This window comes from Strix uralensis, chromosome 11, assembly GCF_047716275.1.
Source record: "Strix uralensis isolate ZFMK-TIS-50842 chromosome 11, bStrUra1, whole genome shotgun sequence".
In the NCBI taxonomy this organism is placed as follows: Eukaryota; Metazoa; Chordata; class Aves; order Strigiformes; family Strigidae; genus Strix; species Strix uralensis.
Window position 1 is genome coordinate 25520794 of NC_133982.1, and position 20540 is coordinate 25541333.

Genomic DNA, 20540 nt, shown 5'->3' on the forward strand with positions numbered 1-20540 from the left:
CGTTTTCAGAGGTAGGAGATTTTATTATCCATGCTATCCAGTGTTACTGTGTTATTCATCCCAGGGTTTCCAACTCCTTTAAGAAATAGTATCTGAGGTTAGAAGAATTGCCTCAAGGTACACGGTGTGGAAAAATACCAGAACTACAAACAGAGCTACAAAAAGAAAAAAAGACCTGCTATTTGCGTTCATGACCTTGAAAAACTAGATGACTGTACCTGAACAATACTGATTTCAGAAGCTGTCTTTACTGAAGAGCTAGTAAAGATTACTATTAAAGGGCTGTCCCTATGTTGAGACTTACTGTTTGTCTTTCTTCCTTGGGTGTCAGTCTTTGGGTGTAGGTGGCTTTTGTTTTTTTCTTTCTTTAGAAATCACCTGCGTGTTACCTAGGGAAATCAGTGTCTAGTTTTTTTATTTAAACTTGATTTGTTTATATACAAAAAGGAGAGGAAAAGACAGTAGAAAGGGATTTGGTATCTCCATGACTTCTACCTCCTCGGCATCATCTGAGGGAGCTGGGGAGATCTAAATCCCTGAAGCCACATGAAACTTTACATGTAGTTCAAGAAGTTAAACAACTAGTCCAGCATCAGCCTAAAAAGGTGGCCCATGAGACTTCAGAGTTGGTTTCAGCAGACAATATCTTCCTTGATACCTTAAGTGTTCCACACCAGGAACAGAGTGAAGTGAGCAGCCATGCTATTCCCTTAGTTTCAGAAGGTTTTGGAAGATTATCATGTCGTTTACTTTGATTCCATAAGTATAAATATGGAAAGAATATCTGAAAGTCTGTTACTTCCATTAAAAAAGTTCTATTTGTGCTCTAACTCATTTTGAATGGAGATTTATTCTTTAGATTTTTACTTCAAGTATGGCAATTAAAGAACAAAAAGTTAACTGGTTGAATTCAGTTTTACTCAGTTGAACTTGATTCTGAAAGGAAATTTAAAGGTTTTTAGAAAAATTGGCTGAGTTGTGCCTAGTAAATGTTGAATCTAGTGAAAATTGTAACAATTCTATGAGAATGAGATACTTTGCTTCCCTTCACTTCAGCTCTTCCTGTATTTTGTAAAAGGACTCTAAAGGTCCTGTACTCTGCTGTCACTGCCAAAAGGGAATTTCACCAGCTGAACCACTGAAGTCAGCCAAAGCCATTTTTTAATGATCAGTTACACAACCACTCTCATGTCTTTGCCAGTGTTGAGGGTGTGGTAAAAAAAAGGTGTGGAGCCACAGAACATTTTCTGCATTCCTATCCAAGATGTTTTTTGCTGGTATTTAGGTTGAAATCAAATATTGCATTTACATCTTGAGGACCCTGTTTGTGTGTTCTGTCCAGTTTCTTTGGGTTTACACAATAATGAGTGGTGGGAAGGATTTTGATGCCTTTTGTACTAACAGAGCTTCATCTGATTTTTAAATCTGATTTTTAAATTGCACTGCTTGCACCAAAGTTGAGAGTAGAATAGTATATAAGTAATTTGCTTTGCCAAGATTTCTGTAACAAAGGAGTTGGAACAATATTTATTGCTTTATTTAAACTTGGTCTTGACTAATTTTAATATATTTTAAAATATTTCGGGACATGTATATATCTAAGATACAAGGACACAAACTCACCTTTATTAAATTAATTTCTTGTTAGGCAAAACACCTGAAAGGAGCAGGATGAGAAGTGAGGGAATTGAATTTCACTGCTGAAGTTCCCGTATAGAGAGTAACTTCCTTAGGGCCAAAGCTGAGAACTAAATTCTGCATGCATATGAACTCCAGAAGCTGTGACTATGTGGGCTCAGATAAGCAGACCTATGCTAGGTAAAACTTTATAAATCATGTGTACATACTAAATCAAATAGTACACATACATATGTGCATGGATTCTCTCACTTTCTTCTCATCTGTCGAGTTAAAAGTAGCTTTGTACTCACTTAATGTTGAAATATTTCATTTATCAGTGTTTTTTCAGACTTTGGTCTCTTCCTGCACTCAGTACATACTATTAAAAACTTCTGAAGAAAGAATTACCTTTATTATTTCAGAAACTTTCATACCTTTTCTCAGCATAGCTACAAGCTCATGAGTAATGTTATTACCCATTTTAAGTGTAGGAAAGTAAGAGGTAGGTAGATTCCTGTCAAAAGGATCCATTAGCTGTGCATGTTCAAATTGAGGTGCCTAGGTTGACGTAATGTTAACCATTATAGCCCTTGATATATTCAGGGTACAATTTTCCTGACTTGAGTTGCAACTGTGCACTCAAGACTTTGGAAATCAAATCCTAATGTCTCAAATCAAGCACCAAGGAAATTAAGGAGCATGCAGTTATGGGTCCCTTCTGGAAAGTTTTGGTTGAATCTTGCCTCAGAAGCTCTTTAGCAGAGACAAGAATAGGCTCCAGATTCTCTAGGGCTGTATTTGGGTACCTTAGTGGTGAAACTATCCTTTCTCTTACTGCTTCACTCATTTCTGCAGCACTCCTTTATTTCTGCAGCAACAGCCCCTTCCACTGTAAACTCTTGATTTGTTCTCAAGCTGATTGACTAATCCTTTAAGTTTCAGAATTAAAATGTATGAGAACTATTAAAAATTTTTGGTGGTTATTGATCACCATAGATTATTTTCCTCTATGTATGATCTTTTTTTGTGGTCAGAAACTGATCTTTTGCAGTGGACCTTTCTTTTAGGATTTGATAACTTGTTTTATTCATGGTGGTTTGAGTCCACTGCTGGGCTAATAAGTAAAGCTACTGCATGTGCGCTGTGGCACAATGACAATGTCAGAATGCAGAAGCTTATCTTCAGGCAGTCACAGAGGACTTTGTGTTGTGGGACCTCATCATTACAGCTATGTTTGCTTTCTTCTAGACAGGCTTCTCTTTCTTTTTCCATCTTTTTTCAGAAATTTGCAACCCATTTCCAGCTTCTTTTACCTAATCCCTGTAGCTTGAGTCTGCTGATAAGGCTTGCTCAGTCTTATTAAATCATGAGTTTAAACATGATAATATTTGAGAAAGCGTAATAAAATAGTTCATGTATTCAAAAACAATAAATGGGAAGAAGATATGAGTGTGTTTAAGAAGTCTGCAAGAATGTGGATATTGAGGAAGGTATTACTCCTTTAGAGAGATGGAAATTTAGAGTTGGAAATCTGAATGTGAAACAGGCTAAACATAGGGAATAGAAGGCACTGGATGCCCTGGAAGACAGAGTGAGGACAGACAGATTCAAAGGGAAGACAAAGCAAATGCAGGCAAACAAACATACCAAGGAAAATGCTGTAGGGTTTTAACCTTACATAAATATAACTCCATAATATGATAGAGTAAAAAGTTGGTTTACTAAGACATACTGCCACAACTAGCAATTGGGAGTTAAAAGAAATAAGCATGTTTTATGTATCATAGGGAAGAAACTGCAGTCTTGGAATTGAGATACATTAATTTTAAGATCCAAAGAGCCCCCTTCAATGCTTGAAGCAATTTTTTTCCCCCTGTTTTTTGGGGGGGGTGGGGTTTTTTGTTGTTTGGTTTGGGGTTTTTGTATGGCAAATATGTCTGAATATACAGTATTTAATTCCAGATTTTGTCTTCAAGAATCTTGTTTAACCAGTTTCGTCTGTTATGTGCTCTGTATGTGTTTATGTATATAATCTCATTTCAATTCTCTGAAGAGGCTGATCCACAATTCTGTGAACTAAAGATGATTTTATATTAACAACATGTTTGTTAATGTTTCATGTTCCACTTAAGTCATTACTTTGTGACCTTTACCCAGTTCTGTTGCCATGGGTTAAATTTATATAAACTTAGTTAAAATGATTGCCAAAACTTTACCAACATCCCCAAATATCAAATGTAGCAATGTAAAGGATTTATGAATGGGTACTAACAGGAGTCATTAATTGATGTAGTGTCTTTAAGCCTTAAGGATCTTTTGTTAACTCACAGTGTTTACATACAGCCCCATTTCATGTGTGGACTAAAGGATATGGATCCACAGCACAATCTGTACATGTGAGTTCTCCCTGTCTGGCTTTTTTACTCATTTGTACTTACTAGCCCTATAGTGTTCAGTTATCCTAGATTCATCCTCATCACTCTAACCCACTCCAATTCAATGCTTTTGCAAACAGCTTTCAACTCCTTTTTTGAACGTGTGAGCCAGTCACTGAATTTTAAATGAAAGCTGTGCCTTCTTGCTCATGTAGACAGAACCAAACAGAATAGGATTACCGCTGGCTGTTAGCAAATGCCATCTGTTGTACAGTTTAAACTGTCTATGCTGTTGCCACTTTCAGTTTTAGCCTATGAAGTGCAGTAATTGGCATTCAAAATTTATCAACATACATAGTAATTTCCCTGTAATTTCAGTGCAGTAGTTTTCATATCTTCCACTGGCATGTTTTATTAGGGGACTTCTCTGCAGAACATAGTGGGCGTTCTCTGACAACAGAGTGGTAAATTTAATGTATGGTCTCTGTGTGAGTAATATTGCCTTCTAGTTGCTTGTGGCTGGTTGAGTACACTGCCTGTGTGGTAGGGTTCTGTAGTCAAAGGATGCAAAATCTATTTCTGCTTCAGCAGTGTCCATGTGTGATTTGATAGCTGGCCTGAACCTTATGTAACTGTTCAATAGATGGATAGGGATCTCTCTCCACCAGGTTCTCCCCTAATGGTGTTGCTACAAGGTCTGTCAGAACTATGTTTCAGTGCTTGCTTCCTTTGCATATCCTTTCTCATGATACCTCGGCTCTTTTCTAGCATGTTCACCTGTCTTTCCAAGACCTGGAGGGGAGGTAGAAGGTGACATGGGGTGCCAGGTAAGACAAACAGTGGAGAATAGGGGAAGGGAAGAGGCATGGAGATTTTTCATACCCTAAATTTTCTGTGGCAGTATGCTACAGGGTATGGTATGTATTGCCAAAAGCTATTATAATCCAGAAGCTTCATTTATGCCAGTGAAGAGCTCTGCATACAATTCTCATTATACTGGGGATAAATGAATATAGGGTTTTTTCTATCTAAACACAGCTGTGTAGTTTGACTCTATGTGTGCATTTTCTACTTGAAGAACATCTAAATTGTATTTCTGTGGTTTGACTTTGTTTAAATTTCACTATCAGATTGAAGATACTTGTGTGTTGTTTTTTGTAATATCCTGAATTATACCCTGAAGGTGATCTTCCATGCCTTATATATATAGTACAATTGTGTCTTATATGTATAGTACAACTGGGTAAGATAAACTGATAGGACAAATACTCCTGTGTTTCTTTTCAGTCTTATCTGAAACATGTTGAAAAGATGTTGAAACAGTAGTGTAAAGAGAAATGTGCATCGTGAAGAAAATTTCTCCTGCTGTCCCCAGAAGATACTTAAGAAAAAATGCCCACTCTCCAACTACAATACAGTAAAGCTTCCCATGTATACTAAGAGAGTTCTCCTACCATCTTGAAAAAGTGTGTGTGTAAGGGTATATATTTATTGTTGGTATTTTTTAAGACATACCCCTTCCAGGTGAAAGAAAGGAATTTTGTACTTAACATGTTAGAGAATTTGTTTGGGAACAGTTCATTCATGTGAAGGTATAACCCTTGTAATGAAACCAAGGTCATTAGAGACGTGTGGAGATCTGCTGGTTAAGTGCTGGTCACTTGGGCAGCTTTTACTTATATACCCAATTTATTTCCAAGATTTTAAATTAGCTTAATAAAGACAATACCTGCGACTTGCACTTTATACTTCTCTACCTTATATATATATATATATATATATTTGTATGTAAATATTCACCTAGCATCTTGCTAACTTACTGAAATATGTAGTGAACAACGAGGGAGAATACCAGTTTAGTTTTAGTGACTGGAACAGTATCCTAAGATGCGTACAGCAAAAGGCAGGCTGGAGCAGATCTCTAGATATGACTGCGTCAGTGTAGGCTGAACTTAATTTTGAACCTGTTAAGTTAAATATGTGTGTGTGTATATATATGTATTTATGTGTATATTTATGTATGTAGATCTGGGGTTATTGTTTGGTTGTTTGCTTTTGTGTGTGTGTGAGTGTGCGTACTTCTAAGTAGATAATGCTTCCTGTGCTGGAAAAGTAGAGCAAACCATGGTAGATGGGGTAGTGGAATCTTCAGGTATGGTGTGGGTCTGCTGCAGTCCTCTCTTACTGTGCAGCCCTGTGTAGGCGGTTGGATGAAAAAGAACAGACAAATCAACATTCCTCTCCCTGAACTCCCCAGCATGCCTCAGCTGCTTTCACTCAGCTCCAGAAAGGGGAAATGAGACAAAAAGGAGCCACTGGTGGAGTGCTTGCTAATTAGTAAAACTTTGCTGTATGCAAAAAGCAAAAATTAAAGGAATATAGAAATGCTATTGAAATTTCAGTATGCGAGAACTTAAAGCATCAACAGAGATTTATTTCAGAGCTTTTAAGTAGTCATGTACTTAGAAGAACAAGTTTTTTCAGTATTTTCAAAAGTCCAGAACTTGTCAGCCTGCTTATGCTGCCAGTTTTTGTATAAGTTCATTGACCCTGTAGACAGTCTGAGTGTTTTCTGAGTTACCGCTTTATCAAACTAATTTGCATGATTTTGAAGCTGTTGCTTGCTAGAAAACAATTTAGTGAGGGCCCACTTTGTAAATACCCTTTTATATAACTTTGCTTATTCCTTTTGGGGGCGGGGAAGGGGAAAATCAGGACCTACAACCAAAAAATAACATAACTGAAAAGTGATTCTCTTGCTTGCGTAAAATATTCACAAAATACTTTCTCACCAAAGTACTCTGTAGGATTTCTTTTGTTTTCACTCAGATAAACACAATTTCACATGCAAAAATGTTATGCTTCAGTAATTAATGTGTAATTACCTATTGTCACCAGATAATGTAGAAGCCAAAGGTATAAATGGATTCAAAAAGGATTAGAGAAATTAACAGATGATACATTCACGGAGGAAAAGCAGTGAGAGCTGAGAGTGTGTAATGGGGAAAGGATCGCCCCATAGTTCTTCCTCTTTTTGTCCGTAAATACCAGCTATGGCCACTGGAGACAATACTGGTCTAAGATTGACTCATGTTTGTTCTGGTGGCCTTACTATTGTTTAAGGTCTTGATGTAGAAGGTGGTGGGCCTATACATGAGAACCAGATCTTTGTACAGAGTACTGCTTTGTATCAGACCCTGAATGCCCAAGAACAAGAACCACAATTTCTGTCTTGGGATTCTTTTATGTTCTTTGGAGGGGATTCTGACTGACAAGTCAGTGAAGAGCGAAGATTAAGTCCTTCAGCTCTTTACTCCACACAATTAAATGTTTACAAGTACGTACGTGGTCTGTGTTCTAGTATAACAGCATAGATAGTATAACAATCTAGACCCATACTTCCACTCATGGTTTCCACAGTAAATGGTAGGGTGTTTTAGAGAGGGTAAGTGGTGAGACTAAGGAGATGATTAGCTCTGAAAGGTTACATGCTGCAGCCAGTTGTCCTGCTAAAAAAAAAAAAAAATCACCACATATAATAAATTGTGTTGAGTAGTTTATTATAATTTGTGCTGTATATTGATTTGCATTTATGAAAAAATACAAAGTGTATCTTTCTGAACACAAGCTGAACTCAGTAGTTAAACTCCTTCCATCCTCAGGCAGTAGCTGTGAAAACCAAGCAGAGCTTCTACTGAATAAGTACAGCCCCAAGTGTGGGCTGTGTGATACGCAGGTAGAGCTGCACAATACCACTGTAAGGTACTTCCAGTCTCTATGGCTTGTTCCCATCTGCTCTTCTGTGCTGGCACAGCACTTTGTGGGACCGTGTTTTGAAATGGATTGGGGCTTTTTTCCAGGAATGTTTCCCACCTTCCTTTTATTTTTTTTTTTTTTTTTAGTGTCAAGATCTCTTTATATTTATCTCTGTGTGTATATACTACGGTTGATCCTGTTCTCTAAGTCGATTTACTCTGCAGCCCCACAAAGCAAATAGTTGCATGGATGTAGAGTGTTGTATGTTAGTGCTTGGAATAAGCAGTGGGGCGAGACTGCCTCAGTTTTGTGTTGCTGTGGAAGACACTCTTCATCAATATCTTCTTCCTTAAAGGTCCCTATGGCTTTTGATGTCTGTTACAGTTTTTAGATTACTTGGAATTACCTAACAATGGGATTTGGTAATGAAAATATTTTAGGGCAATAAAGAGGAAGATGTTAAGGTGAAAATATGTGATGGCAGGCATGAGACTGTTAAGGTGTTCTATGTTACTTTAGCACGTAGGTATGCCTGAAAAAAAATGCTCCTTGTGTGTTCTCCCACAGTAATATGAAAAATAAAGATACATGTTTGTAATGCATACAGACTATAAGGTAAATTTTGTTGACATTCTAATGTTACATCCTAGCTGTATTTGCTGTGGTGCCATGTGAAACTTCTGTTGGTAAACAGCATCTTTTTTTTTTTTTTTAATTTTATTAACATGACATGATTTGTTTTCACTAGAGTGCTGCTGTCCTTGCCAGTGAAAGAAATGCTGCACAAGAGGTGCGGAATAGCATAGAAAATCAAGTCAAAGAGCTGACTGAGGAAAATCAACAGTTGAAGAGAACAGTTGATGAGCTAGAGAGTAAAATTGAAGAGTTGCATGAACAAATTGATAATATGAAAGGAGAAGAAAATTCAGTGAAGGAAAAAATAAAAAGATATGAGGTAAGTTACAAAAACAAGCCCCTGATTTGCAAAGGATACATTGTAGAATAAAAACTGACAAAGAGGAGAATGGGCAATGTCATTGGGAAGGCTAAGCAAAACCAGCAGGTTGTCAAGAAGCGGGATGTAGTTTGCTGACATGTATAGGAAAGATTACCCCAGTGAAAACCAGTGTAAAAGCAAGTCACAGCTTGGAACTGGGGAGATCAGTGATAGGCCGGGGTGAACATACTTTATAGCTCAGTATACTTGTCAGATTAAAGGCCTTGCCACTATTTCTAAATGTATGAAATTGTATCATTGCAGGAAGAGAAGCAACAATTAGAAGAAGCTTTGAAACATGCTGAAAATGAGGCAAAAGAATTGGTAGTGTTAAAAGGGTCTTTGGAAAACCAACTAGAAGATATGCAGGTAAGAACAAGAGCAATTTGGAACATTTACATTTTGAATTTCCTGTTTTATTTACCTGAGTCACCATTGCTTTCTACAGAGTAACAGCTCATTCTTTTTGAAGTACACTTTGTTTTAAAGTCTAGACTTCACTGCAATGTTCAAATGTTTCCTGAAAGCATAGCATCATCTAATTAAACAGTTTTCTTGCTCAAGTTTTGGGGGTTGTTTTTGGTTTGGTGGTTGTTTTGTTTTGGTTTTTTATACTTCTATGGATCTAGCAAAATTTCAGGGAGATTAATCGCAAAATGAACTGCCTAAGGTTTTATAAATCTGTTTTATTATTTTGAATGTTTCAGTTCTGGTTGTGTGTAGGTATTTACATGTTAGAAGAATAAAAAGTTGTACTTGGATATAAATAAAAATATTGGTAGTAGACAAATATCAGGAAATGGGCTTTTTATATTTTTTTATGAACCTGTCTTATTTGCAAATGTTGCATGGAACTGGTATATTTCATCACAAAACCAGAGAAACTTAACACTTATCACTAGGACTTGCAGCCTCTTAAACTCTGTATGAAGTTCTCTTTCCACCTTGCTCCTTAGTCTACTCAGTATCCAGGAAAGAACATGCTTTCTCCGAGAAATTAATCATATGGGGAATGCACCTCCTTCAGAGCAGTGGAGAGGAATGTTGGCAATATTGTGTGTGAGTAAAGATGGAATGATTCAGATGGAGTGAAAATTCAGATCTGTTTAGTAAAGAGATGAATGTGTATAAATCTTAAAACCCTTCTTATTGACATCATATTCTGTATCTGAAAAAGTTGCAAACCTAATCTTTCGTCTTTGTAATTCACCTTTTACACTTACTGAAGAAGCATCTATTTCTACAGTATCAGGTAGTTTAGAATTCTTAGTTTTGCTTCTAGAAACAGTTTTTAAGTGATTCTGTCAAACAAATCAGACTCGAAAGTGAGATACGTGTACATTGCTAGACACCCTTTTTTAATTGAACAGATGTTTTCCCCATGTCTTCCCCATGTTTCCCCAACACCAAATTTATGTTACTGTTCTGAAAATATGAAAATTAAACTTGTCTATAAATGGATTATAAACCAAGGGAAGGTTGTGTTAACCAGCATGTTCTCACACTGGTTAATTATGGTAAAAAGAAAAAAATAACAACAAGAAAATACCATCATGTCTTCAAAATGGAATGTGCTTCAAGAATGTAGGGTTTTAACAGTATGGGTAAAGAAGTTTTGTTTCTACAAAATGATGTTTTTAAGCCGATGTTCCTTGTAGCTACATCAAGAAGTGTTTCATCTGAGGCTTTTGGTTGGTTGTGTGGGGGTTTTTTTTAAAAATCTGTTTATCTCTTCTACCTCATTGGCTCTTGTACTCATCATTGGCTTGTGTTTAGCACTGTTCTCTAAGAACTCCCTTCAGTCACAGTCTGTCTTGACCTTCCTGTACAACATGAATCAATACATCATATGCATCTCCTGCACCTTGATTAGCTTTGGGTCAAGATGCTTGAAGAGTGTGTTCTTTCTTTTCTGTTTATGCATCCTTCAGGGCATCATGCCAAGGAATGCTGCTTCCAGGCTGGGTCTCCAAATTAAAGAAATCTAGGAAAGGTGACAGATAGAAGAGTCTTGTCATTTTATGTCTAATTTCTGGCACACCAAATTTAATCCTCTTTCCGATTCTACACTCTTCTTGTCCACCGGATACAAGCACTAACAGACTTCAGGATGTAATCAGCAGTCCCTTTTGTTTAGAACAATTCGGCCTTTCTGTCTTCAGATTTGTGCTTGTTTTAATGAATAATGTTGTGCGGTAGGCTGATTTGGCCTTGTGTTACCTTTGGCAATTTAGATGACACACTTTGACACAGTAATAATGCTTATCACAGTGGAAGCTTAATTCCTGACTGGCCCATCTTGTCTTGTACATGGTACAAATTACTTTTAATGGTGGACTAGTGTAAGACAATGACAACATGAATAGAATTTTAACAGTTACTGTAAGCATAGCCAAATCTATTCCTCTTTCATCCTAAATTTCTACTCAGAAAAGTTAAAGCTGGAATACACGTAATTATTATAGACAATTTGTTTTAATGTTTATATCTAAAATCAACATCAGTATATATTGAAATTTTCTTTATGGATGGTCAAACAAGTAGTATTTTTTCTAGCGTCCTGTACTGTGTTGTAACCTCTTGTTTTAGGGTAGCCTCCTCTATGTAGTCCACTGTTTCAAGAAATGAAATGCATCTTAACATTTTTGCAACATTGAGAAGACTTTCGGAAGTTTCTTGAGAACTCTTGGGAAAGGAAATAATTTAATATAGTTATTATGCACCTTAACCATAGCAGATATGGTACTGCAATATATTAAAAAATATCAATTATACCAACATTATGAATGGCAGTGCCAAGTATTCTGTGCTTTTTAAATTAAACAATCAGAATAGAATCCTTTCCATGGGTAGAAGAATATGAAACTTATCTTTTCATTGTGGTAAATAATGGCAGGCACATAGAATCTAAGTTGAAATATATTCTTAATTTTCAGTTGCCAGTTGAAAGAAATTATTAATTTTGTAAAGAGAAGGTTCAACTAATACTGTTTAGTAAAATAAGGAAGTATCACAATAATCTTACAGGTTACTATGAAAACAAGTTACTACTTTCATTTTCCCCCATTTTATTTTGTTTTCTTCTTTGGGTGTGTGGAAGTGTGAGTGTGTTCTATTCCTATTTTATGGCTCCCTGTCTTCTGGAACACTGTCTGTCCACAACCTGAAGTTGAGAAATACTGCTGTAGAGTTAGCCTCACTTGGGCTGAAGCCACACTTGTGCTTCTTCACAAAGTGATTGTCACTACAGGTTGGCTTTCAGTTGGCAACTGACAAACTGTTTATTTGACTTGTGGTTATACACTGTAGCTGTCAGGCCAGCCAATTCCAGTGAAAAGTATTCAAGGATTTTTGTATGTGAAGGGGTCTCAAATTAGAGGTTACACTTGAGTTGACTACTGATACTGTCCTATAGGACATTCCAAATTTCAGCTATTGAAATTCAGTATAGTGTTTTGAAAGGCTAGACGCTGAGGAAACTGCAGCATTTGGATAGTCGGTAGCACCATTTCCATTGCATTGTGTTTTTTAATGCCCGAGTTAAATGATTCTGTGGCATAGCTACTAGCTAAATAATACAGATCATAGTATGGGTACCTATTAAATAGATTCTGAGAAGAAAATTATGGAATGGTGAGGTAAGCAAAACAGTTTTTTTCAGCCAACTAGAATTCATCAAGCCCAAAGAACATCAGCTGTTACACACTTTTCCAAAGAGAATGGTTGTGCATGTGAATCATCTGATCATGCATTAGAAACTTGTTGATTTGGTAAGAAACAACACTGCTGTAAATTTTTTTTTTCAGTCTTGTACTTTATATGTACCCAGAGAAGCCTTTGCTTTCTCCAGTCACTAATAAATATGATCTACCAGAAGGGTAGGCTGGAAAGGGATAAGATCTTTAGTGAGTCCAGGAAAATACTTAATCCTGTGATTCTTATGGCACATCAGACAGCTCAACAGATAGTGATGCATCGCAAGAGGGATGTGGGCATGAGAGATTTTAACAGATGTGGGGGGAATGAGAGCATGAAGCTCCTGAACTTCAGTTCCCATGATACTCTGAAGCAGCATTGCCACTGCCAGTTTATTGTTGAACTAACTGAAAACAAACTCAGCAAAATGGAAATTTCTCCTTGGAACAGGTCAGTTATCTAGGAATTGTGTTTACTATTAAAATAATTACGATTACAACTTCACAACACTTGTTAATTTTTAGTTTTATCATCTTATTTAATAAAAAACAGTAAAAATATCTTGATAAGAATGGGGAGACAGATTGATTTTTTTTTTTTTTTTTTTTCAGGATGCCAGAATATAACTCAAAGGAAAAGCAGCTAAATTTCAATCTCAGGCATTACAGTCTGCTACATATCTGAAAATCAGGCAAAAGTTAGCACGATCTGATGAGAATTGAGTGATCCACTGCTTGCATCAAGCCCCCTATTATTTTCTTTAAATATTGTTATTATTCATACCTATTGTTACTTCGGCAATTGCTCTAGTTAGTAGATTAAATTCCTTCTCATAGTAGTGATTGAGTTTTTGTTTGGCTGGTTTTGGTTTTTTTTTTTTGTTGTTGTTGATAACTCTGAAGTAAAGAGTGTGACCAGATTTGCTCTGATGTTTACTTCCCTTTTCAGCACACTGGCAATGCAGAACAGCATCCTGCTGGCACCATTATTCTGCCACAGTGTATTTCACTGATCTGTGTCTGCCCAGTTTGTTTCTCAAGGATGTGTAAACAAACAGTAAAGTTAAATGATCTGTGAAAAGCTGATGGAGGGGGACGAACATGAGGTTTTTATAACCTGTTCAAATATGGCACATTAGCAGGGGCCCAAGATTTCAGCAGCTTTTAGAACTGAAGTGCTAAAGCTGAACCTTTTCAAGGTTCTTAAAATCCTTTGGTGTCAGCTAAACCAACTCAGATGTAGAATTAGGCTTTGCAAAACAACATCTATTAGCCCCCAGCATGTTTTAGGGTTATATATACACTACTTAGGCATCTACCATAACTCTGTGTTTGTATCAGAGATATCTTTTGTTGACAGGTTATACAGGAATGTAAGAGACGACAAATCTAAAGAAATCTCTAAATTCTAACATTTGATGATGTTCTTTCTTTTCTCTTGGAACAAGTATTTTTTGAGATTCTGATCTGTATTGCCTACAGAAATACTACTGTGTTTTCATATTTCAAGGTTTTGTAATAAAGTAAGCATCATAAGTATTAGATACGCAACTAAACTTTATATTTTCAATATTAAAATGTAAAACAATGTTTTGGAATGTTTTTTACAATTTATGGTGATTTTAATTATTTATGGTTTTCTGTTGAAACAATTTAAACTGTCCATAATCTGGTTTTAATCAATTTAATAGTGCCTCTCAGACTTCATAAAAACAAGCCCTTTTTCTAGTCTTGTAGTGTCTATTTAGGGTAGGGCTGTTAAGGTGTTTTATTATGGAGGGAGAAGGAAGAGGTGAGAGTCCCAACATGCAGATGGAAGGTAACCTTCTTGTATTGGAAGGAACTAGTGACAGTCACTTATTCTGCTGATGTATTTAGAACTTGAGGGTGGTAAGTTCTTAAACATCCTGAATGTGATAGCAGAAACATTTGGAGCTCCTTGTAGATAAGCATGCAGCATAGCTCTGCAATTCATTCAAAATTTAATCCAGATAATGAAGGTAAGGTTTGAACATTAATGGCAAAAGTTCTTTCAGGAAGGGTATTTCTGTGCTAGGAGCTGCAAAGTTCTATTTGCACAACATCTGTCACAATGAGACATCATCTTGATTAGGGCTTCTGGGTGCTATAGAAGCACAGCAACAGGAACAAGAACGCCCCACTAGTTATTTCTCACTCATCATAGGAACAGATTTTTTTTTTTTTTTTAATCTAGGAAAAAAGATCATTGAGAAAACTTTTAAGGGAGCATTAAAGGGAGCATATAGAAAAATGTGAAACCTGAAATGGATTTTGAACCTTTTGTAGGAGATAGATAGGTTCTGCTGATGCGTGCAACTGTAGAGGAATATATGCTTTGTAGGTGATACAGTCATACAATGGGTCTATGTTTGGTCCTACAAATGTTGCAACAGTGTTTTAGGAATTTATAGGAAGGATAAAGCACTGCATCGCTAAAATAATGTTTGTCCTATACTGGCTAGCAAACTGTAACTTCATAAACTTTTTTTTTATTATTTAAGTTTGTCCTAATGTCACAACAGCTGGCAGTATTACTGCTGCACAGAGTGTGTTGTATAACATTCCTTTAAGGCATTAGAAAAGTGGGTCTGCATTTCATTATATATATTTTTTTAATCTACTACAGGAGAACATGCGTTGTATTTCGCAGGAACGGCAACAGTTAACTCAGCAGTTAAAAGATGAAACTCACCAGAAGGAACAGTTAAAGCAGATAAAGAATGAAATGGAGAATGAACGATGGCAACTGAATAAGACTGTTGAAAAGTTACAGGAGGAGGTATGAGTTCACTCCAAAGAGGCTGAAGGAATCTGAACATCATAGAATCACAGAATGGTTTAGGTTGGAAGGGACCTTAAAGATCATCTAGTTCCACCCCCCCTGCCCCAGGCAGGGACACCTTCCACTAGCCCAGGTTGCCCAAAGCCCCGTCCAACCTGGCCTTGAACCCTGCCAGGGAGGGGGCAGCCACAGCTTCTCTGGGCAACCTGTGCCAGGGCCTCACCACCCTCACAGGGAAGAATTTCTTCCTTGCATCGAATCTAGACCTACCTTGTTTCAGTTTAAAGCCATTATCTCATGTCGTAACACTACATGTCACTGTAAAAAGTCCCTCCCCATCTTTCCTGTAGCCCCTTTTAAGTACTGGAAGGCCACTAGAAGCTCTCCCCGGAGCCTTCTCTTCTCCAGGCTGAACCCCCCCAAGTCTCTCAGCCTATCCTCACAGGGGAGGTGCTCCAGGCCCCTGATCATCTTTGTGGCCCTCTGGACCCACTCCAGCAGGTCCAAGTGCTTCTGATGTTCGTGGCCCCGGAGCTGGACACAGCACTGCAAGTAGGGGTCTCATGAGAGCAGAGTAGAGGGAGAGAATCACTTCCCTTGACCTGCTGGTTACACTTCTTTTGATGCAGCTCAGGATATGGTTGGCTTTCTGGGCTGCAAATGTACATTGCTGGGTCATGTTGAGCTTCTTGTCAACCAACACCCCCAAGTCCTCTGCAGGGCCACTCTCAATCCACTCCTCACCCAGCCTGTATTTGTGCATGGGCTTGCCCTGACCCATGGGCAGGACCTTGCACTTGGCCGTGTTGACCTTCAGGAGGTTTGCATGGGCCGACCACCACAGCCTGTTCAGGTCCCTCTGGATGGCCCATCCCTTCCTTCCAGCATGTCGACCCCACTACACAGCTTGGTGTCGTCGGCAAACTTGCTGAGGGTGCCTCAATCCCACTGCCTGTGTCACCAACAAGATGTTAAACAGAGCTGGTCCCAGCCCCTGAGGAACACCACTCCTCACTGCTCTCCACTTGGACATTAAGGCGTTGACCACAACTTTTTGAGTGCAGCCATCCAGCCAGTTCCTTATCCACCGACTGGTCCATCTGTCCAATCCATATCTCTCCAATTTAGAGACAAGGATGTCGTGTGGGACAGTGTCAAATGGTTTGCACAAGTCTAGATAGATGACATCAGTTGCTCTTCCCTTACCACCAATGCTGTACCTCATAGAAGGCCACCATATTTGTCAGGCACAATTTGCCCTTAGTGAAGCCGTGTTGGCTGTTGCAGATCACCTCCTTATTTTCCATGTGCCCTGGCATAGCTTCCAGGAGGATCTGCTCCATGATCTTACCAGACACAGAGGTGAGACTGACTGGCCTGTCGTTCTCCGGGTTTTCCTTTTTTCCCTTTTTAAAAAGGGGAGTTATGTTTCCCCTTCTGCAGTTAGTGAGAACTTCACTGGAAGTTCTCTAAGACAGAAGCAAATGAGCTGCCAAGTTGTGAAGAAAGAATTACTTTTTTTTAAACGTGTAAGACAAAATGAAATGCAAACTTACTATTAGCCTCTTTAACCTAGAGACTATCAATAAAAACTTTCAGGGCTGGAACAGTAGTTGGAACACTGCTGTCTCAAAATACTGTTGTAAAATAGTTCTGTTTTGTTTAAACAAGATCCCAGATTTTAGTTCAGTTCTAATGTGTGCTACAGGGATATTTCAGAGTTTTGCAGCTGATTCTTAAAATGCTACTGCATTAGACTTATTTTGCCATCTGTGTGTAAACCATATAACTTGATATACTGTAGTGTGACTGTGTAGTTCATTACAGCAGCCAGTTGGAAGAAAACTGCTGACAGACAAAAAGAGAATAGTTTTGTCACACACTGTTATAAAATAACCTTACTGTTTTGTGTTTTCGTGCTTCTGCACAGAAATTCATTTGTTTGGGAACATGCTTGATAAATTTTCCATTCGAAAATACTGAACTGAATGTTGAAGCTGGAGAAAAAGACCTTTTGGTGTATTAAGCATGATAGAACCTTTTGTAGCAGTATTTTAGGAAAAAAGTTTTATGTGCTTTTTTCCCAGATGTCTGAAATGGCAGAGGTCTCAAGAACATCAACTCTGGAGCTTCAGAACCAGCTTGATGAATACAAGGAGAAAAATCGCCGGGAACTTGCAGATGTGCAGAGACAATTAAAAGAGAAGAACCTTGAGATAGAGAAATCACGCCTGACAACCATGAGAATGCAAGATGAGGTAATGACTCATAGTTCAGTGACAAATTCTAACCTTTGACCTAGAATTTAGCTCAGATAGTTGTCAAGACAATGAATGTTTGCTATTGTGCTTTTGTGTACTTCATCATGAGAGACTGATCTCAATCAGCATGCTTTTGAGTTCATTCCTCATGATGATGATCAGCATGTTGCTTCTGCCAGGGAAATGGGGTTTCCTGTTTGTGACAGATAAATGCAGTGTTTGACAAGTGAATGTGTCTTGAGTGATATGATATGGATTCCATTGATGATCTGCTGCTCTTTTAATGCCTGCTACTGTAGGAATTGAGAGTGTGGAAATATTCTTGAATTAGGAAAAAAAAACCCAGCAGTTACTTAGGAAAAAACCCCCACCAAAACAAAAAAACAAACAAAAAAACAAACAAACAAATTCTGGCTCTAAATGAGTTGACATACATTCTGCTCTTCCTCCTTCGTATGAGCCATGTTGTGGATTTAAATGACAAAGGTGCCTGTGCAACCAAGAGTAAACCACAGTCTTGAAGTGTCTGCCTCTTAGCATGTAAATTTTGCCGTAAAGGCAATCCAGTCTTTGAAAGATCTGCATATTCTTGTTCTGCAGTTGGAAAAGCTATGAGAATACACACTGGTCACAGATGTTTTCTGTAAGTAGAACATTTTAATGGTTTGATTTTTCCAGTTCAGAACTTTTCTTATGTTGCCTTCTCCCCTTAACAAATTTGTTTTAAATTCAATTTAAAAGAACAGCAATAGAAGAAAATATAGTTCCTATGTATTATTCTGTCTTCCTTCTATATTTATTCCATTCAGGGATAGAGGGCCTTTGTAAAGGGATGAAGACTCATAATGAAATGTGAAGGATAAAACTGGGATATTGAGAACATGGGTCTTAAGTTGAATAAATGAGAATAGAGAGCTTAAAAGATAGGTATATCTGTGTGTGTATGTAAATATGTATACACGCTGTGTTTACATTTATTATGAAAAATACTTCTAGTCTTATCTATTACAACTACAAAAGAAATACAAATAAAAAATTTCAGAACAAAATAAACCTTCGTTGTTTGACAAAAAGATAACCCAAACACTATATAAAGAACAAAATATTACTGGTTGTGGAATTCTACATGTCCATGAGGCAGTATTTAAAATCCTAGGGCTTTAAAAATGTCATATGGCAGCTAGCTGCAAAAAGGGAACAAAATCTGAAAATATAGGATAGACAGGTTAAACAGCAGACTTTCTAGAGAGACTGAATATTCAGGATAATTGTAAGTCTTTATTATCTCTTCCTCTTTTGTATTTAATAAGAATTACAAACAGATAGTCTTTCCATTCAACGTGAAAGTCTGTTTTGTCTGTCAGAATCCTCTTGGGTAGGTGTCATAGTACACAAAACATTATTTTTTGAAAGTCTCATCAAAATCCAAGGATTGTAATGATCATGGCAACACAAGTATCATCTTTTCATTCTAGCAGAAAAATTATGAAACAGTCTTGCAAAGGCAGTATGGGAGTTCTTCATTGCTGGGTCTCTTGTACGTTTTCTGTGGATACATAAAAGATACCAATCTTGAAATTTGTCAATCCAGTGTCATTCTGAAATGTTAAATGCATATGAAATGCTATTATACACATATCTCTGCACTTAACTAGCTGTTCACCAAGTCATGCAGATGTCCACTGTTTTGTTGTCAGGACTTGGCAATAAGCAGCAAACTCTGTAAACAGTCACTAATACATTAGCTTCACTAAAATAAGGACTTGACTAAATAGAGGAAGAATGTGGAAGACTGTATGCTGAAGAAAAAAACCCCTCATTATATATACATGTCACAAGTTAAGTTGCAAGTATCAGGAATTATCAGAGTCTCACCTAAAACCCCTCTCACTGCTTTTTTTTTTTTTTTTTCTCCTTAAAGTACCATGAAGGTTTTAAATAATTTTGAGTACATGTTGTTGTTAGAATAGGAAACTTTTGTCTTCAGCAGATAGCCCTATTATATCAAAAAGTTATATTAATACATATGTGTGTGTGTATGTTAGCAACTATGGTTACTGGTAAAATGCTGCCATCAAAGTGCCTCAGACATATAAACTACATAATTGCTTAAAAGCTTAAGTATTGGTAGTCTGAAAAGGAAAGGAATAATATTGCAAAAGTTCCAAAGATATAACCATTTAGAAGATTGTAAAACTTTTGGCTTTCTGTAACTGGGTAAAATGAAATAAATAAAAAAACCCCACTATGTATAATTGCCAGTGTAAAACCTGTAGTGTGAAGCATGTCTTTAGAGCTGATGTTTACTCCAAGTTTATTTTCTTGGTGCCATCTTGTGGATAAAACAAAAATTACTGTGAAAAGCATATAACTCAATGCAATTTCTGTCACATTTCCAGATCTGTCATGTTTGTAGTCAGTCCGCTTTACTGACATCGCTTATTTTTTAGAAAGTACATTATAAAGTGTATCACCATAACATATTGTTTCAGATGCATCTTATGGAAGAAAACTTGAGGGACCACCAGAGAGCTCAGGATGAGGCGATAACAAAAACTCAGTTGCTAGAACAGACTGTGAAAGGCTTGGAGCATGAGTTGGAAGCCAAAACCCACTTAAAAGATGATCGGGCGAGACAAATCAAACTAATGGAGGTAAAAGACATTTTTAAGGGTTGGAGTCTTATTAGAACTGATTAAAATAATTTTGGTATTTCACATGGATTCTGCCTAGGAAGAAACAAAATAACCTGATGTTGTTGAAAATCCATGTAGTACTACTGTAGGAATTATTCTGGTATATTCTAAAGGTGATGTGTTAGCATATCTATTGTAGCATGATGTGTACTAAATCGCAATTGTTCTTTCATCATTTTAATTAGCTTTTAAATTAATTCTCTCGAGTTTATCAGGCAAAGTTGTATTTTTTTCATTCACAGGCATATCACTCAACTTCAAAAGTATTTAGATGTGTAAGTTCTATTTAGCATCTAATATTGATTCATTTCAGGATAACACTGTTATTCTAACTGTT

The 20540-nt window shown here is 37.2% G+C and overlaps 1 protein-coding gene across 5 annotated transcripts in view; it reads left to right on the plus strand.

Annotated features, from left to right (window-relative positions):
- The window catches only part of CGNL1 (cingulin like 1), a 64247-nt gene that overhangs the window by 30540 nt on the left and 13167 nt on the right, over positions 1-20540 (plus strand). For 3 of the 5 annotated variants that reach the window (XM_074880303.1, XM_074880305.1, XM_074880308.1), the window contains exons 9-13: positions 8500-8706; positions 9013-9117; positions 15091-15243; positions 17334-17504; positions 20000-20161. In XM_074880303.1, the coding sequence (XP_074736404.1) occupies positions 8500-8706; positions 9013-9117; positions 15091-15243; positions 17334-17504; positions 20000-20161 (798 nt within the window). The remainder of the gene's footprint in view (positions 1-8499; positions 8707-9012; positions 9118-15090; positions 15244-17333; positions 17505-19999; positions 20162-20540) is intronic. The other 2 variants (XM_074880306.1, XM_074880307.1) reach the window with 2 other exon arrangements.